We start from the raw sequence: 27,575 nt of genomic DNA, 5'->3' as shown, positions 1-27,575 counted from the left end.
GATTTCACTCACTTTGAAGGAATATCGCCATGGCGTGCTTCAAAAACTTACAATTTTACATTCAATATTTACCTTATGGCACAATATGTAATTGCCAATGGTGTATGAGCAGTGGCGAATCAACATCTGCGCCTGCTTTTTTGTTAGATTAAATACTTTGCTAATCAAAATTGACAAGAATTACGAGTGCAAAGCTGACAAAATAACAAATGCATACAAGAATGCAAGAGTTTCCTACGCAACAGGAAGTAGACTCAACGAAAATTAATAATAAATTGAAATATGTAAATTTTAAATTATTTGATAAGTTGTAAGCTAAAGACATTATCTATGATTGCAAAACTTTACTACGGCAAATGCATTGATATGGGAAGCCACGAGTTTACGACCCCGTTGCTCCAACTGTAATTTTTTCTTTTGCATTGTGCATTCCAACTCAAAATTTCAAGTTCATAAGCACATAGGTAGACCCTTGGGGTTTTACAGAGCACAAAAATAAAGTATTAGAAACTACGTCAACTCCAAGAAAAGTTCTATTCAATTTTTCTGTTAAGGTAGACTTGGGATAATGACTTTTAATTTTATAGTGTGAGAAACAAACGTTACTGTCAATACAAACTTTCTCCTCTCCCGACTTAATTTTTGTCATCTATGCAGTTTCATTGTTACCTAACAACTACAAATTCTGAATGCACACTTAGAATATTAAGTCTAGAAATAGTCTAGAAATTAAGTCCAGAATAGAAACCTTTTCCTCTTCCGCCGTTGCCTCTCTTGAAATGCATGTTTTGAACTTGACATATGGTAAACTCAGCTCACTTTGTCGAGAACTCCACATGCCTTGCGCTGAACTTTAGGGGGGTCTTTCTCTTTTTAGATTGCTCGGTAATAGGAATCAGAAATAAAATGCAATATATTGTGGTCTTTTTCTCGGCTATGATACTTCAGATGAATACGTAATTACAAATACTTGGTGAATGAAGCTGGCTGCGTTTCACCTAAAAACCTGTCTCATCTCTATTATAGTAAATTTGAAAAATGCAAAAATCAGACAATGAAATATCAATCTGAACTACACCAAAAGGCAGTAAGTGCCACTTGGTAATGCCATATTAGGGGATGAAACGTATAAATATACAAGTCCACGGAAATAATGCAAACACAAGCCAAATTATACAGTATTATTATAATTTTATTCTGGTGTTGTATTACAATTACTGCAAAATGGGATTCCAACTCTTTAAAATTGGGAGAGAGGAAAAAAGCAACATTTTTAGATGCACACGCTAAAACACTTGGAAAGATTTTCTTTCTCAGACACGAAAGATTCTACCACTGGACGACTGAGTGCTTTTTCTGTGACCCTCCTGGGTTACAGCCCCAGGACTTGAAAAATCTTCATTGGATGTCTACATTGCATTTAATATAGTTTTAGACAGGCATCAGTGAAAGAATCTTGTTGGTGTTTTTCCTGAGCAAAAAACCCTAAACACACACAAAACAAAACTCGGAGAATTAACTACAGGGCGGCAGCACCTGAGATGATTTCAATCAACTCCCTGGTGATGACGGCTTGACGGGTTCTGTTGAATGTCAAGGTCAACTTGTCAATCATTTCACCTGGAAGGAAGGAAATATAAGTCATTATCCTGGAGGGGCAAAGCGGAGATAGCATACTAAGCAACAAGTTCAGTTCCCTATATTGCCCTAACACTGCAACCCTGTCATGTCTCATTGTTGGTCAACTGTTCTCAGTATGTGCTAAACAATATTTAAGCCCTACATGTATGCCTGTTAAGGAAATTTGCCACAAATAACAATCAAACGTATGAGAAGGTAACTTTGAAAAAGTTGGTAGAACGAAATACTACCAGCCTTGAGAATTATTTCTCATATATTGTATACTGTGTATACCTTGACTTTGACCTCAGTAAACAACAAATTGGTAATTATTTCCACCTGTCAATAGAACGGGCGTTTCAGGGCAAAATCTGGCAATTTCTTCTCTTGCCCTGCACTTGCATGGCATTTGATTCACTAATTTCAAAACAGGAAGTGCAGCATGAATACGTGATTCTGATGTGTATGCCTCCATAATGGAGGGAAAGTCCATCCACAGTTACTGTTTTCAAGAAGTGAGACAGAAAGATACATCTTGAAAACCCACTTGTAATTTGAAGAGTTGAGAATTTTTTGAAACATCTACAGCAATCAAATGAAGTGCTGGGCTATTTTTGGCTTATTGATCACTAGAATGATTATCAGTAAACAGAAAACCTGCTTGTCCCCATCAAAACCCACCCACTTCATTACAACTGGACCCTACGATTCATCATTATCATTATCATCAACGTGGAAATGAACAATATAGGGTACTGCAGTTGAAACTTACCGGCATTCTTACTAGCAGCATCCATGGCTGTCATTCTGGAGCTATGTTCACTGCATGCAGATTCCTTCATTGCAAAAAAGATGAGACTAGCAAGAGCAAACTCTGAGTAGTTTCGTAGAACCTCAGCGTCTACATCATCATAAACGCTGATATTGTCTGCAAGTCAATCAAATTACATTCGTAAAATTTATTAAATAAATTCAACAGTATGCACAGGTATACAGATATTCTAATATCACTAAGAATTATTTTACAAGCGTTATCCTCTCTTACATGTATGGATGTACACCATGTGTACAGTATGTAATGAATGACATGCACATACAAAATGAATGTCGCCATGTATATGAAATCACTATAGGTGTGCAATTGTAGTGTAGAGCTACCAAGTTGACAGCTAAATAGTCTCCACTTACTGATACTAAAGTTGGAGCAAAATCCTAAAAACATGACCAGTTTATCCGTTGTTCCTATCAGAAACTCTGTGCTCATTTTTGTATACAATGTGACTATCAGGATTGCTTAACACATCTTATATAGAAGAGCTCAAAGACATTAGTGCCTCATATTGCTCTCAAATCTATTGTAAACATAAGGTGGCGATGTGTTTTCAATACAGTATAACTATGCAAAATATTGTGTTCATGCATGTTTGCATGCATGCCTGCCTGTATGTATGTATGTATGTATGTATGTATGTATGTATGTATGTATGTATGTATGTATGCATGCATGCATGTATGTTTATGTGTCTATGTATATAAAACATATGAATGTAGGAACATATGTATGTGTGTATGTACATACGTATGTATATATGTATGTATATGCATAAATGTAAAACAGTATTGGTAAGAAGCTGAACCTTAGCATGTGTCTACATTATGGATATAAAAAATAGCTTTATACAAATGTGTCGTACAAGCGATGAAAAATAGCAAAACTACAAAAGTTAAAGGAAAATTTATGACGTGTATTTAACAATTGAATAACAAACAGGGGTTCTATATCAAAAAGGTGAATATACGATATCAAGGTAGTTGTCTTTTTTTTTTGTTTTCTGTCAAATAGGGAAACATTCCATGCTACGTACTGACCTGATTCTGCAATTGTGTCCAAGGCAAAGACTGGTTGTATTGTAGTGTTGTATGACACCACTGACCTAAAAACACAAGAAATATATTCAAGAGAATCTTTAAAGCACTTAATCACAACTAATGAAAGACAACAAGTGATTACATATACTCCTAAAAAGTTCCCTAATTGCATGATTTTGATCTCATTTCTTATTTTGCTCATTCCTTCGTCTGTAGTTGGAAGAAAGAAGCCATTTGCTGGCTTCGGATTGTCTACCTTTTCAGGAATATGATGTTGTCATACACAAGTATATGTTTAAAATTAAAAATTTTAACTAAGGCCAAAAAAGAGAAGAAGATTTGCTTCTGGTCCTTGACATTCAGCAAAAGTGATGTGATGATGTAATTTTCTTTTCTTTTTTTTATTTCTAACAATGCTAGTTTGGCATTTTGATGCAACAGTTATTGTCTTTTATCACTGGCTGCAAAATACTTCCATTTTCTTTTTAGCAGTGTTGGACATGCATCATAAAAACTTTGAATTGCTGCCGGCCACCACATGAAATTCTGACTCACTTAGAATATTTACGAGGAAAAAAAACATGCAGTTCTTGAAATGACATGCGCGCTGACCACAAACATATCAATTTTTTTTGCCTAATCATGCAATATTTAATCACTTGTGCGAAGAAATGTTTGTCACTGTGCACAAGGATGATGTGAAGATGTCAAAATATAGTCTTCAAACTTGAATCCAAACATATCTATTGTTCTTGAAAGAAACTACATTCTTTACACTGTATCTTCCTTCACTATTTAGGATAACGCTGACAATGGGTTTGTCTTTATGGGCCTTACCAAACCCGCCTTACAGAGCTAAACTTCTTATAAATGTTTCAAAAAAAAAGCTTTTACCATGACAAAAGAACCATGTTTTTCTGATCACAGAATTTGAAGCAATCATTTTTGATCTACCATTATTATACAATAACATATAATACTTGAAAGACTGTTTCCCAACAAAACAATTCTCGGCAAGTTTCCATTTCCACTTTTTCCACCCCACAATAGGAATTAACTTCGTTGATATTGAAAACAAAATTTTTAAAACAAAGTACATACTTGAATCTGTTGTAGTAGATAGAGCCAACATCAAATTCAAAGCCACTCTCAAGAAGAGCCGCGGCTACTTTTGTAGCATCATCAAACACAGGGGGTCTCTTTCCGTACTCTGAGACATGGAACAACATCTCATTCTTGTACAACCTACGCCAGAAAATAACCAAAGACTCAAGTGTTAATTCCAGGAAAATAAAGCATCTTCTATCATGCACATATTGCATTCTAAGTGTCATGAGAGAGCATCACTTCAATGTATGGATACCTGGTACTGCAGTTCCCTTTACACTGGTAGAGATATTATAAATATTCTTTACAGATTAGGGTACGTCTTAAATGGCGTACGATTGTGTACATGCATCGTAAGAACCTGACCATTGGACAACTCTGTATCTGATGTCAGAAACACTGCAGTATTAAGTCTGTAAAATTTCTTTCATCTCTGTACTTAACGCATATTATGACACTACCAAGCAAAAAAGATCGCTTTTGAAACATCTGGAGAAAACATTGGATGGGAGATAGAAATGTTAGCTGATTTTTTATTCTACACTGCGAAATGACAAAACTTATTGTCAGTAAATAACAACCAGGTGAAGTAATGTACTACATGTGCTCTTCCTACAAGAGTTTAAAGTTTCAGTACAAATATTAAAGCAGGGTGGTAGATGATCAGTATAAAGATGCTTGGAATGTCTATAGAATACAACGTCCTATCAGTCAAGAATTTTGTGACAGTAAAGTTGTCTTGTGTAGTGGAAAAGAAGTTTGGGTTAGCTATTCATGTGTTCAAAATTGGGATCAATACTGCAAAGAAATGGTAGACTTGTGTAATAAATTAAAGGTATCTGTCAGCACTATCTTTCATTGGTGTACTGCTCAATGCATAAGGAATTTTACTGAGTTCAGATTTGCACAAATTGACCCTGTGAGATCGGGAAACATGCCTGTCGGGAACTAATGAAAGTCCTCACCTCTGTAGAATCTGCCTTGCCTTATCGCCCACGCATGCAATTTTCACTTCGGTATCGGCAGGTACATCTGCCATCTCTGCCTTGATGGCCTTGCATATATTGGAGTGAATGCCACCGCAGAGTCCACGGTCACTTGAGATGGCCAACATCAATTTTTTCGGCTTTTCCTCAGCTTTGATGTCCGCCTTCTCAAAGAATGCTGGTAGAAAGAAACACACAGACTGATTATTGGATCATTAGTTCACACGGGCTGACTATATATGCAAGATGACAAACACTGTCGTGGTGTTCATGTCGGGTGTTTGCCCATAAATTTTACATGGTTCTCAAGTCATGTTACCAATAACTGTATCAGAGCAATGATATAAGAGGATAAAAAATATCATCTTTCCTTCCACTAATATAAATTTAATCAGGTTGGGCAGAATCTTGTCGTTGTAACTTTACTACTCCAGATGGAAAGCAGTTTCGAATGTTTTGATGAAAATATTTATAGATGATACTTTGTGAGGAGTGTGATTCCCATATTTCAATTGCCCTTTGCATTAAAAAAGGAATTATGTGAAGTGTTGAAAGTGGTAAGTAAAAGTATAGTTATAAGTAAGAGAGACTTTCACATAACTGCAAGACATTCATACAATGCTGAGTGTCTAACAGTACCAAACCACTGCATTTCAGGCGGATTCCTTTAAAAAGACTGTATCTTTCTGGCAGTATTTGTCTGCCAATGTCACTCACAATTTGCTCCAGCTCCGTATGTCCTGGCTGGCTTCAGTTCTCTCTCTGCTCGGCTGAACTTGGCAGCAGACACCATCTTCATGGACTTTGTAATTTTTTGAATGTTTGTTACAGACTTCAGACGAAGCCGAACTGTGATGAGGAAAAGAGATATGAGTTTATTTTGTGGTCTTGCCAAGCCTTTCTTATGTGTGCACCAGTGTTCTCCCCAGGATCAAGCAAAAGCGTAGCGGCTAATTTGCATAATCATTTGCATATCATTAATTTATATTTGCATATGGATATAAGCTTGCACATGCACCCATGCATTCATGTACACTCACAACAAAATGCAATGGTAACACACAAGTATGCAATTTGAACATCATGGAAACTCTTTATTACACTTAAATAAATCATCACACTGCACAGTATAGTACAATTGCAATTAAAATAGAAGTATCAAAAAGCTGTAACAGCAAGTTCAGATTGAAAGCAAGAAATGGTTCGTCTGGTTGGAGTTTCATTAATACATATATTGCTAATAAAATTGTCAAAAATTGCCAACAAAGAGGAAAATTCATAAGTTTAAGCTTTACACAATTCAAATGTAATTGAGTTTTATATCATTTTTGAACGACAAACACCACGAATAATGTTTCATCACGGGGATCAATTTCAGCCAGCCGACCCCCCCCCCCCCCCCCGCTAACTACTACTGCCACTGAACATCGTCGTTCGATTCTTGATTTTAAAAATACCACCAAGATGATCACAAGACATGAACTAAGTACGACTAGAATCACTCGAAAATCAGGTGTAAAATCTTTCAGAGAACGTGTCAGAGTGGAACCACACGCGACGCCAGGATCAATGTCAACACGTTATAAACACGTCGGCCAACATGGCCGCCGCCATATTGGAATTTATGCAATGTGAACTCGATCGCGATTGTGATCGTACTCGGACAAAAAAAAAGATCATCGTTGTAAAATCATAATCAACCTCACTAGTCAACTGCTTCTTTTGTTTCTTTTGCGGTCCATTTCGTTGATCAAAGCATGGGAATGTGATCAAAGGCCCCGCTAGTGCTACACCGCCTAACTCTGTGAATACTTGTCCTCGATGTATACCGACTAAAGGTCTTTGTTGGTCGTAATAGTCGTTGTAGAATGAAAACTTGTGAACAACCTAGCCGATTCTTCTATTGTTTTAACGTTCCTCTCAACACTTACGGACAAGTTATCGGACGCATACCATACTTCACACCTTCCACTCTTTCACCAGGTTGAAAGTTGCTGTGAGCGCTAATGTGTAGACAATGCATGCAACTGCTGGTAGCTACGCAGAGCGCTAGCGTGTGAACTAAAGGATGGCGGGAATATTTTAAAGCGTAGCGGGGAGAATCAAAGCGTAGCGGGGAGAGGCGAAAGCGTAGCGGGACCGCTACGCTAAAATGGCCTGGGGAGAACACTGTGCACAGAACGGTGTTTTAAGAGTTAATTTGACATACCACTCAGTGTTTTGTCTAGACAGGGGGATGGAGGGATTCTCCTCTGTTAACATGTTGGCACCCCCTAGTAATTTGTCACGGGGGGACCAGCCCCCCATGAAATGGTGCCAGTCACACCTTAGAGATACAAGCAGAACACATGAACTGGTGAAATAACCCCTAAATTTTCTGGTAAAGAGGAAAAATCCCCCTGTTGATGCCATCCTGGATGAAACACTGGCCACTAGCCAAACGGTGTGCTCACTGACTTCAGAAAATTCTCTACATATTGAGCAAAAGTACAGTGCTAACTGTAAGAAATGTCAGTATATTCCAAAATCGAATCAAAGAGTTCAGAAATCTTCAAAGATTAGAGGCAAACTGAACAAACATGACAACTACAAAAGCAGGAGACTGCACTGATTACGTTTTTATCTTTTTCAATGTGTCTGTCAGAGAAGTATGACACAGTAAACAGTACTCTTTTAAAGTCACCAACATGAAATTTGAGAAGAGCTGTCAGAAAATTGTGAATCTGATTTTCAATCAATGACCTGGGTGCAATCATTGAAGTTCAAGCAAAAGGTGATGTAATCATGATATATATATAAACAAAGTTGAGTGTCATTGAAAGAAAATGTACTTACTGTCCTTCAGGGTGGCCATGTTTCTAACAGAAATGCTGAAATGAAAAACATGTAGTCTTCGTTAGTTTGGTAGTACATCACAAAGATGTTAGGCAAGTGGACACACAGCATTTTGCATGAATCTCTAGTGACCTACGATACTGTTTTGGTTAATGGCGGCTCACTCTCAATGTTTATGGAACGCGAGTGATGTGCTTGAACAAATACCAAACCCCATAAACAACAAGGTTAGTGTAATATAGTGTTCAGTCTTCAGTAGTTATAAATAGGTACGACCAAATGCAGTAATATGTGGGATTTCACATCAACATGCTGCGCCATGTGTGGTGTGCTTATTTTGAATGCTACAGGGCCTTCGGCATTGTAGCTCTACTGGTGCACGAGGTCGCAAAAACCAAAACTTGCCGACCACTTCACCATAGAGCTACAATTTTGCAGTTAGGTACAGCTGTAGTGCTATGACTTCTAGCACTAGAGCTCTACTACATTCTTATTACTAGCATACGATGCAACTATGGGTCGAATATTACAGTGATGATCTGTATATAGTGATATTAATGTTGGAAATATAGAAAATATTCTGTGCGATGCTCTTCATGTCCTTGGCTACGATTTCTAAAAACTTGGAATAACTTTATCGGCTTTTTAAAACAGTGTGTGTGCCGTGAGTAATATCGAAGTGATTACAATTGTTGCATAGGTCGTTGGATTTTGGATTATCAGACATCATATTATCACTAATATCAGCCAATCCTTCAATACAAGTGCCAGTGCCAGTGGAAAAAGTTCAAAACTTCATCGACACCTTGCCAGCGTAGGCAAATGCTGTCACTTTACCTTTCACGCTATCCCAAAGTTTCTTAATTACACTAGTTTTATCAAATGTTAATGACAATCTCCGTTTTTGCTCAGATTCGCTCAAAAATTATCCACGTACGAGTAATAGCACTTTAGCAGACGGCGAAGTTGCCATGCTCTCTATGTCAGTCTGCACGTCCGCCATGTTGGATTTGCAGATTGTGTCCAGTAAGTACTATTCACTGTAAAATAGATAGCTGAAACAGCACATTTCCTTTCAGAACGATTCTGATGAGACTAATTTTAAATTTCACTGCATTGAGCCTTTGTAAATTTCAAGTTTAACTTACCCTTGCGGCACGAAAACCGTACTTCTCACTACTATGGCCGCCATCTTGCCGGTAAGCCACGACAGGATCGAGTACGCATGCTCGAAGTTGCCTCGTTCTGGATCTGACCTGCCTGGTTCATCATAGGGGTCACGCAACGGTAACCATTAAAATTTATAGGTATCGATATCGGTGCACGTAACTAAAACAGTACTGTATATATCCAAAAATGTTGATAAATATACAGGAACTTTATAAAACTACCGACATGTGTTCAATTGATTGATCTATTGATCCATGAATCGATTTTTTTTTATTATTATAGGCTTTATTTCGGACTCATTGTCGATATAACAGTGAAAGAAAATCTGGTGATAAATATACACAGTTTGGTTAACTTTAATACGCAAAAAGAAGCTTATTCCATAACTTTGTCGTTTCAAAGTTTAAATATAATGAGTCATACGCATATCGTACAATCTCATTACTGCCTCTCAGAATTATTTGTTTTAAACCATAATTTTTATTTATTTGTTTGTTTTATTTATTTGTTTGTTTGTTCGTTCGTTTACACATTAATTATTTATTTGTGCACATGATAATGCAATGCATGAGTGTATTGTATGATATGGTCTCCTCAGGTACCGCAGTAATTAATTCAGTACATTGAAGCTGAAAGTGGTCTATAAAACGCCGAATACACCTGAGAAAAGAAAGAAAATCGACGGTTGCGGTTCCAGTTATATCCTCTAGAGGTATAATATCCCAAAAAGCTAATAAGTAATCAAATAATAAACAATCAGGCCTACCCGTAGATTATGGCACAGTGAACTTCAATTTGTTATGTTATTTTTTTCATCCACTATTGATTTTTAGAAAATATTTATAAGGGGGTAATATTTTACAAAGATTTATATAGAAATATGACATGACCAAAATGAACCTAAAATTTAAAAAATATTGGAACAGAATGCGGTTTATTCTGTATGAAGTCCAGGAACAATATAAATGGGATCCTATAGGCAACAGTGCTGGTTGTAATGGTGGACTAGCAAACTGCACCGTGGCAAACTAGCTTGTAGCATATATAGGGGTAGTAAATATGGTAACAGGCTTCTTGTGTCGCTGTGATACTTCCGGTCCGAAAAGGGGTAAATAGCCTACATTTTGCAAAGCAAGTAAGTTTGAAATCATAATTATGATTTTTTATTAATCTTAGCAGATCAATAGCTTGACAGGTGATCAAATCCAATTAATGAATTGAGGTGGGGGTCATATTTTAAAATGAATAATTTGTTTATAAGAGTCCACTTTTACATTCTTACGAAAGAATGTAAAAGTTGACCCCCGTATTAAAATTGTGAAGGCTTCCTGGCCGGCCACAAACAGTCTCTCGACTTCCGAGTTTGCTGTCAAATGAGCTTCGAAAGCCAGTGTGTCATATGTTTTAATCTCTGTGGAATAACTATACTCTATAACACGATAAAATTAGTTTGTCCAGTGAGTTTAACGTTATTTTGAACGAGTTATTTTGAAGGAGTGGACCCTTAGATTTCTGGGGTGGGCTTAAGGATTTTCGAAAAGAATTTTGTTGCTGGCCATTTATAAGAAAAAAATTGTCTACCAGCATACTTGCAAAAAATTTGCTTCTAGGCCGTAATAAAACTTGTTTCCATGTCCATGTAGCCTGAGTCAGTGGACTGTGTATCCAGTACTCCCTGGAGCTGCCGCCTACGACGGTTAATTGTGGACTTTCATAGATTGGTTGATGGTCAAGCTGCTATTTAATCTGCTACATACGATAAATTGCATGAATGGCCAGAAAACTGAGTATGCATTCTGTTTACTTACAAGTTTACTTACAAGTTGTTTACAAAAGACTGCATTAAAAATGCATTACTGCTGTTTCTTAAACTAACAAAGCTAATTGTACTTCAGGAAAAAGGTAAAATGGGGGACTTTGTCCCCTTAAAAACTCCTTATTAATGGGGCAGTCTTAAATCCCTGGTTCACGTATTAGTGGTTGTTGATATTGATTATCTAAGTGATTTTATTCCTGTGTTCTCCTTTAAAATTTGTGTACAGCTAGTCAGTTTGCTCAGAGATAAAACGGACAAATTTCTATAAACGTTTTATAAAACAGCAAATCTTTTGGAATGCGTGGTTTCTGAAATCCGAAGTTCAAACTTCAAGCAAGCAATCAACAGCTGTCTATTCATTTGTTTGTATGTCTATTTATTCAACGTTCTATGATATTGTATGTTTGTTTATGTTTGTCTGTGTTTATTATTTATTTATGTATTTGTATGCTTGTTTGTTTATATTTTGTTTATTTTGTTTATTTGTTTTTTTATTTATTTATTTGTTTGTTTGTTTGTTTGGTTGGTTTTTCCTGGTCGCCCTGCGACTACATACGCGTGTTTCAGAACTCGTAAACTGTTTGAGTCCTGAACAGCGCCCTACAGTGTTACACTATGTTCTCCTTTCGTACCAAGCCATGAAAATTGGGTTAGCCTCGTTCAAGTCCAATTTCGTAAAGTTGAAAGTTAATGTTACAAACTGGGCAGAACAAATGCATTTTACATTAAGAAAATAATGCAAATCTATAAGATATAGCCATATAAGGTGACTCGATTCTTAAATAATGTAAATAACGTTACAATCTTTGCTGCCTGATAACTGAGCTTGCGCAGAATAGGAGTAATCAAAAATGGCGGCAATCGTAAAGTGAGACTGTCGTTCTTCCGAAACGTTTCTTATATCCTACTCAAATTAACCGTCTCTCGGAGCTGTAAGTATTAGTTTTCGGGTACTGAGAATCATTGTGGGCGATATTCAACATCTAATTTAACTGTATACCTCTGTATACCATCTGTATTTGAAGTTGTTTTCGACGGACCGGTTGGAAATAACAAGTTTACGGTAGTTTCATGTTGTGACGGGGTATGTACAAGACTATATACATTCTACAAACTTTTGTGTCTGCGAAGTTTGGCGCTAGAAAGTCTAAAGAAAAACAGCCTGCTTACTCAACCAATTTATATTTTGGGTATAGTACGTTCTTGTTCGTGAAATCTTGTTTATTATTCTTGTCGTATCGCGTCGCCTATATGCCGTTGTTTGTTGACTGCAGATTCCAACGGTCTGTATCTTGGATGAAAAAATATACTCACAAGTCTATTATCGTCTTTAGTTGCCACAATTTGCAAATATACTCAATACTTTCTTGTCTTGTTGTTTTAGAAAAATTAGTCAGACCTGAATTGGGTAATTGGGAATTAATTTTGGACTCAGGTGCTATACCATATTAATATTATGACAAATCATTTGATTCAAGCATGATTCAATCAACGAATATACAAATAAATAAGGTTAAGGCATATCATGGCCACCAAAGTACCGGTACACATTTTTCACTGCCCCTAACGCATAATTTAGACAGTTGGGGCTTTCAGAAGGTGATGATTCAAAAGTGGGCAAATTTTAACATCTGCATCGTAATATTATATCGTATATTAGAACAAGGTCCGAGCATCAAGCACTGGCGCGTGCTTAGAATTAGTAAGGCTATAATGCTCTTAAAATCAACCAGATGCTGAAGTAATTTCAATGTATATGATGATATGATGAGTGCAGTGTGCTATATACGATGGCTATTTACAGTTCAAGCATAGTGATGTCGTTCCGTGAACTGTCCAGTAACAAATATACCTAAACTTTTCTAAATATTAAACTTGTTGTCAACATTAATTCATCAGTTTATTAAATATTGTGTCTTTCTACGTTGTTTCTTTATGTAAAAGTGGGCAAAAGGATAAATAACTTCAAAAGACTTGCCCTGTTTCTTTGAGGTATTTCAGAGACAACACTTTTATTGTATCTTTCTCACTCTCTTTTGATTGCATATGTGTACATAGTGCCGGCAAACGTAGACCCTTGCTCCATGGTCAATGCACTAGACTTACTGGTACATGGTGTACATTCAGTTTTTCATGTTCATGGGAACCCCACAAAAGGAGCATTAATTCACCTAGTGTTAATGCAACTGCAGTCGCGACATGTTTCAATACTCAATAGTTGAGTAATATGCATGCAGATCAGTATGGCTTCTTTGGTAATATTCCTCCTCATAAACATCAGACCTATGGTAATCCCTTTGGCAGTAAATTCAATCAACATGCGTGTTTGCTCGATGTCCAGTCAACAGGTGTTGAAGGAAAGTTTCGGTGATCTTTGTATCCTCTGTGTAAGGCACCATCATAAATCTTCTTCAAGCACTGTCAATGAAACTAATGATAGGTTGTGACATAGACCTGGGAGAACTATGGTTATGATTGATTTTGAGAGAAATAAATTACTTGTTATTTGTAAGCTGAATAGTTGTAGGCCCATTGATCAAAGCCAAAAATGTATTTTCTTATGTTGACTTTGTAACATAAGCTTTGGCACTTATGAAGTAATATCACTGCATATGAAAAATCAATTCTCGTTTCTTTCTCTGCATTATCATGTGTAAAATTTTTCTTGATTTGACTATGAAGCACTGAGTCTTTGATGCGTAAGGTTTGTTATCCTTTTTGACTGACAAAGTGACATACTCCGATCTTGTGAAAAATAAGCAACGTATGCAGTCTAAATTACTATCTCTTAAGCCTGCTTTGTCCAAAATTGTATTACGTTGGAAAAGATAGCAAATTACTTCTGACACCAACATGGCCCTGATGTGAACAATATTGAAGTTTTGAACATATAAATGTCTGAATGTCATCATTGCATGGTGCATGACTCAATGTATGATCGTACATACCAGGACTGAATTTCCTAATTATTCTGTTTGTCGCAATACTGGGAACAAAACATCTCAACTATCTGTTTATCACCCAAGTACAAATACACCAAGTTCTGTGAGGGAGATCAGTCCCGGTGTGATCATAAATTCAAAACAGTGCAACACTTTGGGAAAACCAAGTGCTTACAATTCTATAATATTCTGGGATGGCATGCCATATGTAGAGTAAGGATTTTTCAAGCATTGTAGAGGGGCAGGTTAAAAAAAAGAGCCACAAAAATGTTGAGCTTCAAAAGTAACATTAATTTTGTTTCCATAATTTCTTTTATTTTCAGTGACGTGGATTTTGTTAATATATTGAGAGTAAATAGAAGATTGATGGTGAATAACCAGTAGCAGTATTAGCTGCCAGCAAGTCAAGTCATGTAGCAGAGTTCATGTGATCAGCGATCAAACAACGTTTTTTGCAGCTCCTGTTCCCTGGATATTCTTGAAGGGCAAAATTGAAGAACATTGCTGGTGGACATCATTGTACTCTACAAATGCAGAGCACTAATTTGGCAATTTGGCAAATTGAACTCAATGTTAACTGACTGTTGTACAACTGTGAAGTACACTGAAGGTTTCCAGAGAGGATCCATGTCTAGTTGAACATTCTGCAGTTTTGACTGATTTCTTTGGTTTTATTTTACATCCATAACTTGTGTGTCTGTGTCGGAACATTCAACATGTCTGAACTGAAACTGGTCTCCGGAGGTGACGACATAAAAATATGGGACCTGTCAACAATGAATGTCATCAAACAGTTCAACCCGCATTCCCAAGGGTTGTCAGCTGTGAAATGGAGCAACAACAATATCCTTTTGAGAAAAGCGTTATTCAATTTTAGCCATTCATGCTTAGAATACAAACTGGAAATTGTTTGAAGACAGAGTTGAGACATTTTTCATCATATCAAAGATAAGGTACTGAATATGTGAGTAAACATCACCTGTAAAATAGTCCATATCTGTTAATTTGGTGAAGTTCACTGCCGAAACATGTCACAAAAGTGAAATATTGCACCCAACCATAAATTTCGGGTGCTGAAATATTGTTATTTATTGTTTGCTGTTTATGTAATCCCTTGGTGACCCATTGCATTTATCTTAGAAAGCATACATTAATGGCAGTAGTTTGCAATGCTACAGAGATATTTACTGATTTTAGTCAGTGGGGAACGGTTACTCTCTGCAGTCCCTTTACATCAGTCTCACATGAAAAACATGACTTGCCGTAAGATGTTGATGTCTGTAAAAGACAATGGGGCTAAACAAATTAGAATGAGCTCAATAAATCATTGATGGCTGAAGCCCAAGGTTTTTCTGTACACATTTCCATGTCAGTTCCATACAAATGACTTCATTGTGCACAGGGCAAAATGTCATTTAGAAGTATGCATTCTCTAAGACCATAACAAAATAAATTCCTGAAATATTTTTAATGTTTTACTTCATAATTGCAGAGTAGAGACTTGTATGTAGGTAATTTAATCAAGAATGATTAATGAAGTTTGCATCCTACTAGTAAAATGGAAGTGGAAACTCTCTTACAAAGAGTTTTCATGTTCTGATTTGCATCAGCAAGCACTTGTCATGTTGACTCTGTCTTGAATTTTGTTTGAGGGTTTCCTGTGTCTGATAGGAAGCAAGGTTTGCATAGGTGCCATTAGTTGACACTCTGAGCTTCCACAGGCCACTTTCTAGAAAGTTCTCCTAGACTAATACCTGTAGCATTTACAAGTCTTTGGCTGCATCAAAGGAATTCTGAGAATTCTTAAATTAACCCAGAGAGTTGAGAAATATTTTAAATTGAACAAACGATGCACTGGATTCTGCCTTTACTTGTTGAAAACATACATGTATGGTGAAACATCACTCTCGTGTAATCTCGCAATTTCTTCTTCATTGATAGGGAAGCAAGAATAGTATACAATTTGGTTGGACCAAGTTTGTTTCTTTTCATTGTTATCTTGTACAGGCCCGTTTTGATGCATAGCGGAGGGTAGGGATTCATGTAATGATTTCAAAACTCAGTACATCATCAGATACATACATGTACATGGAAGTGTAATGTGTAACAGTAGTACATGTAGTTGAAGAACTTTGACCTTGAACATTAGACAACTACAGAACTAAGTTCAGATGGTTGCTACAAGTATGATATGTGACAGGAAAACTCTAACATTGGCCTTGAACTGTCAACCACAGTTTCCTAATTTTCCCAGGCATCATAAATGCTATGATATTTTTCATGACACCATTCCTTTTTGATAATGAATAATAAAATCATTCAGTTTAAGATTGCACCGCATAGGGATAGTTATGTTTTTAAAACTAAGTTTTCTGTTCTGTGTTCCAAACTGCACATTAGCCTATTCAAAGCTGTTGATATATGTTGTATGATACATGCAGTCCAACCCACAAACACATATTGTTGGTTGCTAGGTTTCAAAGATAGTGGCATTCTGTCATCTGGCGGTTGACCAATTCAGATTCCAGCATTGATCCATGGTAAACAGCACAGCCCCATCTGACATGTTCCAACATTGCACATAATGTGAAGGTCAAACCCAGGGGGACTATTTCAAATGCTTGCAGATATTCTATAACGAGCATTACTGTTCAGTCATGAATTCCAACCAATAATGACTGATTGATGTTTACTTCTTCGTTCACTTCAGAAGAATTTCATATAATTTGATGTCGGCACAATACTACTACAGCAATTACAAAAGTGATCCTTTGATATCCTACATACACTTGTGCTTTGCCGGTGAATCACAAAGGTTTTCTGTCAAACTGAAACGTATCAATCTGAAAATTGAACTTTTGCATTGTTTGTAGATTCTCAGACCCTAGCTCTCACCTGTTGTGCAATTTGGCCATGCATGTAGGCCACCTTAAAATTTGAAACTCATGAATACAGGTATTGTTGTGTACGTACTTGAAGAGTGTAAACTTCCTTTTCATTCTGTGCAATCAAAAATTGTATGATATAACATAGTATAACAACATAACCATGTACATCTGTACTAGTGTAATAATCGATAAATCTTGTCATTGCACTTCAATAAAGCCATGGCATAGAACTCCACATTTGTCCTTAACCTTATCTACATCAAACATTAGCCAGTGCTTCCATTGCTGGTGATAAAGTTGTTTTAACATCTCTCAAACGATTACCAAACATTGTATCAGAAGGTCTTGCAGAAGGGGTAAGTTGTCAGAAAGAGTGTGAAGCATTCTTCTTGATGTAATGGAATGTAATTTGGTGAACTTGTGTTTATTGACCAACAAACTATGTTGTTTTGCAAAGTGTTTATTCATGTGTAGTGGCGAGCTGTACAGGTAGAGTTTCTTATTCCATTCTGTGTTATTGAGTTCAACCAGTGAAGCAATGGGGAAGGGGACGGGTTCACTAAAACCCTTTCACCACCATGATTCAGCTGGGACCCATTGATATCAATATAGAGATTGTAGCTCCGTTTACAGGGAATCAGGGGTGAGTAGGTTAATGCTGTACATTTTTGAAAGGCTATTCTAGGTTGTACTATGAGTGAGAAATCAAGGTGATCACAGTATGCACCTCAAAACAAAGTTCTAAAGATTTAACCAAACGTGCATGAAAGAAACTGTAGACCTTTGTCTTTCATGGTCAAGAATAAAAATCAGGGGTCACCATGCAAAATTGGATTAAAGGAATTACCCAAACATTTACTGATATTTGAAAATGAAACTATAAGCTAGTCCCTGTGCTAACTCCTACAAGAAGATTTTAATTTTTGAATTTCAAGAAAAAAAAACGACTGAGAAAACTTCATTTACTTGACAGGCTTCAAAATTAGTCTTGACAAGCAGAAGCTCAGGGACGTATAGAGTGACAAAAAGACTTGTTTCCAAGGCACATTCTACCTTTGTATGGGACTTGTTTATTATCGTAAAAAACTTGGTTCATGTGATTGCAAACATTTATATGAAATCAAATGTTGTTCATATTTTGATATTAACAAATTGGTTTTGTCTTTCAGGATAAACAAACATGTCTTAGTTTTATCAGTAACTCAAGGTACCTAATTTCTGGTGGCAAAAACAGGATTGTCAATATATGGGATATGAAAAGTAGAAAATTGAAGAAAACGTTCAAGGTAAGAACTTTATGAAAATTAAATCTTAGTATCGAAGTGCAATATAGTCATTGTGAAGCTGTTGTCAATCAGAAACTCAAGCGATATGTCCATGTTGATTTTACTCCATGTTCAATGTTGATTATTTTGGTGGCCAGGTCAAAAAAGTTAAAACCTTTGAGGACTTTATGAACATCTGTGAAATACTCACAAAAGGCATCAGTAAGTTATAAAATGATGTCTATGGCATTCGTCCTCTTTGTTTATTCAGACTTCAAAGGGGTCATTTCACAAATATAGTTCCAGTAAAACTAGATTTTGTACTAGCATGGACTTAAATAAAATCCACCAGTCACCATGAACACAATTGGAATGTTTCAATGTTTTTTATCTGTATTGCATTCAACTTGTGATGCTTTAATGAAACTTTGCTTGCCTCAATGAAAAGAAATTAGCTTTTGTATATTTTGATATGAATTCAGAGTTGACATCAGTCATCTTACAGCACAAACAAAGATACCCGAACCTGTAAGCCAAATTTTATGTTTTGTTTAGCTTTATGAAGTACTATAAACAGCTGGAAAGAATTTCACAATGTGTAAATTAGTTCATGCTTACAATGGGATAAAAAAGACATGCCTTTAATGATTTTGATGCAGACATACAATATAAGTATTAAACTCCAAGAATTCAATGATTTTGTTGCTTGGGATTGTTGTGAATCAATATTGATAACAAATGTATGATTTTATAGGAACACACCGACAGTGTGACCTGTGTAACTGTGAATTTCAATGACACCTACATTGCATCTGGATCTGCCAATGGTGATATCATACTGAGTAATGTGATATCTGGACAATCTTTCAGTCCACTTAGAGCCCCCAAAGTACAGGTATGTAACTGCCCTATCATTGTCACAGTTTTGAGGAATGTGAATGTACATTCATCTCACAGAAGAAAATTGTTGACAGCAAAGAGTGTGCCGTGCATACTTGAACATGATGCTCGCTGTAAAAGTAGTCTGTTGCATGCTCAGTTGTGTCAGCAAGGAACTTTGCAAGTTCAGACAAATTCCTTGTCATTGCACTTTGCCGATGTTTTCAAATATTGGTAAATGATTTTAAGACTTCAACAAGATATCTCCTCTACCCTATATGGGGGAACCCTGATAAAATTTTAGCCACTTTCGCCCAAGCAGAAATGATATTTGTCCATTAAGGTATGTTTGCTCTATCAAGATAATGTGTGGAAAACTTTGCAATGCCATTCAATCATGTCACATTTTTTGAGAAGGCAGCATAATCAACCCACAGTAAACTCCACAGTAACACATTGTGTGGAATGTCTCTTCATAAACATCCCACCCAAACAGGATTTTCATCTCTGATCCTTCATCTGCTGTATGTCAATGTTTCAGGCAATACGAGGGCTACAGTACTCCTACTTCAAGAAGTCTCTGCTGGGCTCCGTCTCGGATGATGGCTGCCTCAATCTATGGGATGCGAACTCGCACAAACTTCTCAAGTCATTTACAGATACGCACAGATCACCAGCAACGTCAATGTGCTTCTCCCCAGTCAATGATATGCTGCTTGCATCTGTAGGGCTGGACAAGAGAATTGTGTGCTATGATGCACAAGGCAAAAGGTGATGCATTTTTTGTGTGTTTTTGCTATCTGATGTACAAATACATGCATCTTACCCTGATTGTTGAAGATTTCACCCCTAGTGGATTTGATCTCAAAATTTTCTGATCCTGCAGTGAAATAGTAGTTTCTGTAACATTTCTGTAAGTTCTCATCTTCCTCGCTATCTAATTGCATAAGTTGCTACCTACTACTTGACAACAAAACTAGCTGGTCCTGTAAAATGCTTTTGAGAAAGACTTTCTCTGTGCAATCATGTATTCTGATATCCACAATGAAATTGAACTAGTGACAAAGATTTTGTCGTTGTGCACTGAAACAAGTCAATAATTTGATATTTTTACACAAATCTTTTGAATATGTACAATTTATTACCAATAATTATGTAAAAAGTGAATGTTACAATGATCCTGTATAATATATCCAGTAACTTTTTAAGTTTTATGAACTATTTGTGTCAATTTTGGAAGTTCTTGAAATTTCTATCTTGTGCCCTGAAGTAATAATGTGAAGGTTATGTCTTCATTCAAAGAGAACATTATTGAGAAATTGGCACATCAAATTGGTGTGGAGGGATTTGAAGCCACAAGGTATAAAGTTACAGAGAACGATGGCGTTGTATGTGTGTTCTGTTTCTATTGTTATGTCTGCTGCAAATATTTTATTGAATTTAATCAACATATTTACCACTTTGCCCCCAAATATCACTTCTATGTTATATGACATTTCAAGAAGTGGACGTGACCTTTTGGCTTAGTGTCCTCTATTTACACTATATTTCTTTATTTGTTTCTGCAGTGCCGTTAAGACAATCACAACTGATTGTCCTCTGACATCGATAGATTTCATGACTGATGGTGCTACATTTGCCGTGGGGACATCTCGCGGTCACGTCAGAGTCTACGATCTTCGGATGGGCGAAACGCCGAAGCATGCATTCACGGCACACAAGGGGTCTGTTCAGTGTCTGTCATTCCAGAAACCTTTCAACAAAGTGAGTCATCTCAAGAAGTTGTCCTGGGCGTTGTGATATGTGTTAGGTTTCTAAAGATGCTGTCACTCACTACCATACAATGTAGGAATACTTCCAATTTGACATCAGAACAGTCCAAAATGACTTCTGAGTGGACTGTAATTGCAAAGATGCAAATGCCATTATTGTAAATGCTAAATTTACTGTCGTGAAATCCTTTTCCTGTAAGATGTATCTGCAAAATGCAAAATATAAGAATGTAAAGTGTGTCCCACAGAATGTTGTACATTTGACTGTTGGAAGATATCTCTGAACATACATGATACAGAAATATTTCACTGGCTTGTCTCAGTAGTCCTGTTTCATAAGTCAGGTCCATGACATATGTACCAACATCAGTGATTGGTTCATCTGGTAATTTAAGGTCCATTTGCGTTACGCTAATTGGTGGGACCTCATGAGGTAGGTCTCATTACTATGAATTATTCACTTTACAGCTCCCTGATTGGTTAATGTGTAGGCCCGGTCCTCCAGTGTTCACTGTCTTATTATGCAATGTCCCGCGTATTTCCTGGCTACCGCTGAAGTAATACGTTATTCGTGATGTTCACGGATCGGCCTAGACTTGGTTCAAGTCTGTGATTTGTTAATGTTTGAGTGGAGTGAACACAACAATATGTATTTGCTCTCATGTGAAACGCGCGCGTGAGTGCAGTGGACGCGATGAGTCAGGTGAACGCTATACAGGAGAGTTTCACCTGGAGGTGAATCCGGCAGAAACTAACTCACTATCCTGCGCAGACTCAAAGGTACCGCATTCAATCGCTGGGAAAACATGGCCTGGGCAACCAAATTCCGAATAGTTTTGTACGAAATAGGAGGGACACAAGAGAAACTATTGTAAATGATTTTATCTTTTTTAAATTCACCGACTTGAACCAAGTCTAGCATTAGGGGCATGTTGGCTCGTTGTTTTCCAATTGTTGGTTACGTGCAAAGTTCACGCTTTTCATTTTGATTTGACGGGGGCATTGGCCCCATCGACAACAGTGAGGCCCGGCCTGTGAATGACACGAGGACACAATAGAGCGTCAAGGCATTACGTAACAAAAATTACGTAACGGTTTCAGGCGTCAGTAGCTCATTTCAACCAACTACATACTGCAGGGAAAAGGACAAGATTTCTCCTGGCAATATTTAATTCATGTATAATTCACAGTATCACATAAAATGCCATGAATAGTGAAGGAACTCTCGAACAAGGTCAAATCTAACTAGATATTTTGACAAATACTCGGCATGAGTACCCTTCTGTATATACTGGGAGCTGCGACCAAGTGCAGGCATCATCCAAAAGTACATGGGACATTGCATAATGAGGCAGTGAACACGAGAGGACCGGACCGACACATTAACCAATCAGGAAGCTGTAAATTGAATAATTAATAATAATGAGACCTAACACATGAGGTCCCTCCAATGACTGCTCCGAAAGTGGACCTTAACCCTTTTCCTGCCGAGCGCCCCTGTCCGTTATCCTGCCAAGTCGGTCAAAACCGGCCCCCTTTTCCGTGTCTACAGAAGATAGGCTCTCCTGCACGCTTTCCTGCCAGGCATTTGGCGGGAAAATACCGCATTTTCGGGGTACGATTACCGACCATATACGTGTTAGACTTCAAAAATTTTTGCATGCGTATAGAGGGGCAACCGGTGATGAGGTTGTGTCGAGAAAATAACGAGGTCTTGGGCGTTGTTTGCCCCGGGGGACGTGCACTTTTATGCCCTTTTCTAGCTTACTTTTGCGGAAGTAAAGCTCGTTCGCCGTCACGCACGTCCACACCGGGGAAACATCACCTCGCTCGTGGGTTAGTAGAAGACCCAGGGGTTAGTGCTATGGGTGCGGCAGCACCCTCAAACCTGTCCTGTTCCCCCTGGGTTGTGTCACTTGGCCACGTACTTTGAACGACTTGGAAGAGTCGCACAGTGCAGTCTGCTTTGACGTAGTGTCAACGACATAGCTTCGCCATTGAAGGAAGGCGTGTACGTAGTTTGGCCAGTTCAGTGCACACTTAGCTCGTTAGTGTTACCGTTTCCTAACAGGTTAGTTGTGCAGTTGTTACTAAGGTGCAGTTTTGTACCACCTTAGCTCTGGACAGTGCAACTGCTCTATGCACTAGCCCAAACGACAGATGGTTGGTACAACGTCTACGTCGCAGGAGCACAGCCTCCGTTGGGCTGTGCCCCTCCCACGTGATACAACGCACGTTCATCCATTACTATAGCGTCCTTACGGATCTGCCAAAAACGAAAGTGGGGGTAAAAACAAAAACAAACGAAAATATGCGATCATAGATAGTATTTTATTCGGGAATAATTTACATTATGCCGAACAATAAATCTCGGAGTCTGTCTCGACGTCCGAGTGCATGGTCCGTGTTTCAAAAATTACAATCGGGGTGGCAGATCCGTGTTACAAAAATTATAATAGGGGGAATTGTACAAAATAATCCGTCTAAACAAAACAAACGAAAATATGCGATCCATAGATAGTATTTTATTCGGGAATAATTTACATTATGCCGAATAATAAATCTCAGAGTCTGTCTCGACGTCCGAGTGCATGGTCCGTGTTACAAAGATTACAATCGGGGGATTGTACAAAATAATCCGTGTTTCAATTACAATCAGCGGGATCGTAAAGCACAAACAAACGGCACAACCGTGCTCAAAATGTGATCATGGTCCGTGTTAAGAATACAGTCAAGCCACTGTTAGGCGAAGCTGTCCCCTGTCCGTTACTTACGTCGGGTTCTCTTGCTGATGGGTGTCGTCGGGGCTGTGTGAGTAGAGGTCTGCACGCCAACGCTCCTCTTACCTCGTAGCATCATGCGATGATGAAAAGCCGCAAAACACTCGCCCTCGTGAAGATGAACCCCGCACAGACTACATCCTTCGGACGTCTCAGACAGTCGTCCGCTCGCAGTGGTCTTACCCTCTCTGCTGCATACTTTACAGCATTTCTGCCGCCCTCCAAACGGCTGACAACGTGCATCGGCTGATTTTGTGGATTATGTACGAGGCAAGAGAAACGGTGGCCTCGACCTCTCTCACACTGGGCTGCGATCGCCCACAATAACCGCCAATGAGTTGTTTCCCGACACGCAGATGAAACATCTTATGGGTCAGCTTACTATCAGGGTGTACATGCTTGAAGCATATATATGCATTTACCAGGGCAACATCAATCAGGTAACATGCCAGATATGTTCACCATCTGTGATTCTTGCGCCCATTGTGAAAGTACTTGCGCTTCTGGTTGGCTCGGTCGACACCTCCCATGTACCGGCGATAATTATACAGCGACAGAGGCACTTGTCGCTGCTCATCTCCCTCCCCCACTGGCACGCACTCCAAGGGTGGATAGACCGTATTCAAGATCAGCACCTGAGCGTTACTATCCTGATAAGCAGTGATGTTAAGACGAGAGTCCGTTCTGGTTGTGGCTTTCATATCCCCAACAGACAGAGGAAGGCGCTTCCTCTTACCAGGCGGAATTAATTGAGGGGGCATGGTGTGACGATTACGGCGGTTAAAACTCCCGACCATGTAGATCCCGGTCTCCAGCTCTCTAGCAGTAACGACCGTGCTAAACAGGCTATCACAAAATAGGCTGTGATTATATCCACAAAATGGCTGGACCAGCTCCATCGTAATTCTTTTCACCACACCTCGCTCCTGCCGTCTCCCATCAGTCCGATCCCAAAATTTCACACCTAGGTACGGTGCAAAGTTAGCGATGTATGCAGTGGTAGAGTCGCACAGCTGCCATATCTTAAAACCGTCTCGATCAGGCTTATGCGGTAATCTCTGCTTAAATTTAGAACGGCCCTTAAATCGCACCATGCCCTCATTGATGGAGATCTCTCTACCCATCTTATAATTATTTACGCACCTGTCAACTATGGCTCCATCCATGGATTGATTTATAAAGGGGATCCTCCTGACACCGACGTCGGCGGCGTGCCTCATCAGGATCACGACGTGGATCGTTCTCTGGGTCTGCCAGATGAAAATATCGCATAAGCTGCTGAAAGCGACTGCGGGTAATCACAGTAGAAATACCCTGGTTTCTCAGAAATGGATCGCTAGACCAATAATCCTCCACTGATGATTTACGGTCGATACCCATACAGACTAAGACGCCAATGAACGCCTGCACCTCTCGGTAGTCAGCGTTACGCCAGTATTTATCTATCTTCCTAGCGATATATCGCTGGTGGAATTTGGCGTATTTATTAGTCTCGTCCTTTGCCAATCTGATCAGTGTAGCTGGAATAAACTTAAAAAAGTAATCGATCTCACGGGAGTGGCTGGGCAAGGTGAAGGTCGGTCCTCTCTCATGGTCAAAATCGGTCCGATCCCGAAATTTCACACCTAGGTACGGTGCAAAGTTAGCGATGTATGCAGTGGTACGCACCTGTCAACTATGGGCTCCATCCATGGAGTGGCTGGGCAAGGTGAAGGTCGGTCCTCTCTCATGGTCAAAATTGGTCTCCTCAAATATATTAGCATCGGTAGTTTCCGACATACGCTAGACAGGAGGGGTGTCGTCCTCCGCCAACACAGCAGCAACGTCATCATCGTCGTCAGAGCTTGCCTCACCTACATACTGCCTGTCATAAAAGTCATCATCCTCTGCCGCATCCTCGTCAACCTCCGAGTCGGACTCAGCGGTGATATCACCGTCGTCTGGGCGTCTGGGCCTGAACTCGCCCGTAGCGGCATCAAGGATCATATCTGGCTCAAAATCAGGTGGGCTATCCTGATAACGAACCCTCCGCACTATCTTTTTCGGCGGGGACATCGCAGCACACGAAGCTATGGCAGGAGCGGGCTGGGCAGCCTCTGCTGATGACGAGGACTCAAGCTCTTTCGCACTGGGCACAGGAACCTCTCCTGACGCAGGATGAGGGCTCATGGTGCACGCAACAGGTGGTGTCTCTCCCGTTGCAGCCGGGGGAGAACCAATGGCATCAGCCGTCTCGTTACTAACTGTCTCACTAGCAGCAGCAGACGTAGTCTGTGCAGGTGAAGTATCTCCCACAAGAGCAGATGTAGTCTCTGCAGGTGAAGTAGTCTCTCCCGGAGCAGCCGGGTGAGAACCACTGGCAACCGGTGACCCATCATCATCCTCATCGGCAGAACGATCAGTCTTACGTTTAGGCTTACCACTGGGTTTTTCAGCCGGAGATAGCTTCGCCTTACGGGAGCGTTTCTTGCCCGACTTCTTAGAACGTTTACTAGGGACATCACAACGATCGCTACCACTGCCGCCCGGAGACTCTGCATCTTTGAGCTTCAGTCGTCTGCTCGCCTTCAGAAAACTTTTGCGGTCCGTCAAGCTCATGTCTGGAACAGTGTCGACAGACTAGGTCCCACCCTTTTAAAGCCACAGGGAAACAAAGCCCTGGACATGATTGGACGCAGGGGTGTTTATATATGCAGCCACCTGTTATTAAATGGACCTACGGCAATCAGTCCACCAACTGGCGCTGACATTCCTACCCGTCATGTAAATTGCCTGTCCGCACCATTTGATATGCTAATAATACTCATTTGCAATGCAAATCCCTCGAGCACTTAGCATAACATAGTCAATGTCATTAGCATCTCAACTTGACATTCCGTCCAGCTGGGTACGTGGCATGCGCACCTGGCACCCAAGGACGTTGGCCCAAGCCCATGTTTAGTACGGGTGGGAAACCCGTATCTTTAACCTCATGTCCCTTCTAAGTACGCCTGCGCAGGGCGTATTGTCATCCAAGTCGGTGACAAGCCAACCCGACAGATCGCCCATTAAGCAGTAATGGACTGGCCGTCTCGTTCTTGTACGGCAACGAACAGTGCTTCAGCGGCTTGTTTAGGTCATAACCGTCGCCTGCCGAGCGGCTTACCCAACTAAGGCGGTCAAAGATGAAGGATGCCAAAATTGTCACAGCTGTCTCGGCCTCGTCCGTTGGGCAAACATGGCTCCTTCAAATAACGTGGCCAGCACGTCTACGTCATCAGCGGTGATGATGACCCGTCATTGACGCCCGAGTGCGTAAAACTCGGAATATACCGACAGGTACCTCTACCTGAGTCGGTCATACTACGGTATAAACCAAACACAGGTCTGCCAACTCCCGTTAGACTCGGCCGTTAGCCGAACTTCACAGGGACAACATAGGCGTAACAAGTCGGTGAACAACGGTTCACAGCACCTAACCGCAGCCGCCAAGTCGGTGAACAATGGTATCAAATTTTGAGGCCATGTTCGTGAATGGCAAGGCTGAGGCGGTGTGTTTCGTTGCACGGCTTGAACGTCTAGAGCCAAGTGCAGCCGACAACGTCCGACATCTGAGTGGGTAGTCTTTTCGAGAAGGTAACAAGTCGGTTAAAAGCGGTGGTTACCC

The 27,575-nt window shown here is 39.4% G+C and overlaps 2 protein-coding genes across 4 annotated transcripts in view; one reads left to right on the top strand and one right to left on the bottom strand.

The window, feature by feature from the left end:
* Positions 1–1,171: 1,171 nt before the first annotated feature.
* Positions 1,172–9,652, bottom strand: LOC139135147 (ATP synthase subunit gamma, mitochondrial-like). The gene is made up of 8 exons (XM_070702403.1): positions 9,566–9,652; positions 8,418–8,452; positions 6,300–6,431; positions 5,562–5,760; positions 4,591–4,734; positions 3,490–3,554; positions 2,393–2,548; positions 1,172–1,620 (listed from the first exon to the last, which is right to left on the bottom strand). The coding sequence occupies exons 1-8, from the start codon at positions 9,607–9,609 to the stop codon at positions 1,520–1,522; spliced, it is 876 nt and encodes a 291-aa protein (XP_070558504.1). The 5' UTR covers positions 9,610–9,652; the 3' UTR covers positions 1,172–1,519.
* A 2,589-nt stretch (positions 9,653–12,241) lies between these two features.
* The window catches only part of LOC139135145 (protein NEDD1-like), a 53,520-nt gene continuing 38,186 nt past the window's right edge, over positions 12,242–27,575 (top strand). For 2 of the 3 annotated variants that reach the window (XM_070702400.1, XM_070702398.1), the window contains exons 1-7: positions 12,242–12,335; positions 14,669–15,190; positions 17,494–17,589; positions 18,403–18,519; positions 19,253–19,393; positions 19,919–20,148; positions 20,946–21,141. In XM_070702400.1, coding sequence (XP_070558501.1) covers positions 15,062–15,190; positions 17,494–17,589; positions 18,403–18,519; positions 19,253–19,393; positions 19,919–20,148; positions 20,946–21,141 — 909 coding nt within the window. In that variant the 5' untranslated portion in view covers positions 12,242–12,335; positions 14,669–15,061. Of the gene's footprint in view, positions 12,488–14,668; positions 15,191–17,493; positions 17,590–18,402; positions 18,520–19,252; positions 19,394–19,918; positions 20,149–20,945; positions 21,142–27,575 lie in introns of all 3 variants that reach the window. The other variant, XM_070702399.1, reaches the window with a different exon arrangement.

Source organism: Ptychodera flava, chromosome 6 (assembly GCF_041260155.1).
Source record: "Ptychodera flava strain L36383 chromosome 6, AS_Pfla_20210202, whole genome shotgun sequence".
Taxonomy (NCBI): Eukaryota; Metazoa; Hemichordata; class Enteropneusta; family Ptychoderidae; genus Ptychodera; species Ptychodera flava.
This window is presented reverse-complemented; position numbering and strand designations above follow the sequence as displayed.

Excerpts from the sequence above, each read along its gene's own strand:
- LOC139135147 (XM_070702403.1), bottom strand. The coding sequence starts at position 9,609 with ATGGCGGCCATAGTAGTGAGAAGTACGGTTTTCGTGCCGCAAGG. Across the intron at positions 6,432-8,417 it reads CATGGCCACCCTGAAGGACA|TTCGGCTTCGTCTGAAGTCT; the intron begins GTAAGTACATTT and ends TCCTCATCACAG. Across the intron at positions 4,735-5,561 it reads GCAAGGCAGATTCTACAGAG|GTTGTACAAGAATGAGATGT; the intron begins GTGAGGACTTTC and ends TTTCTGGCGTAG.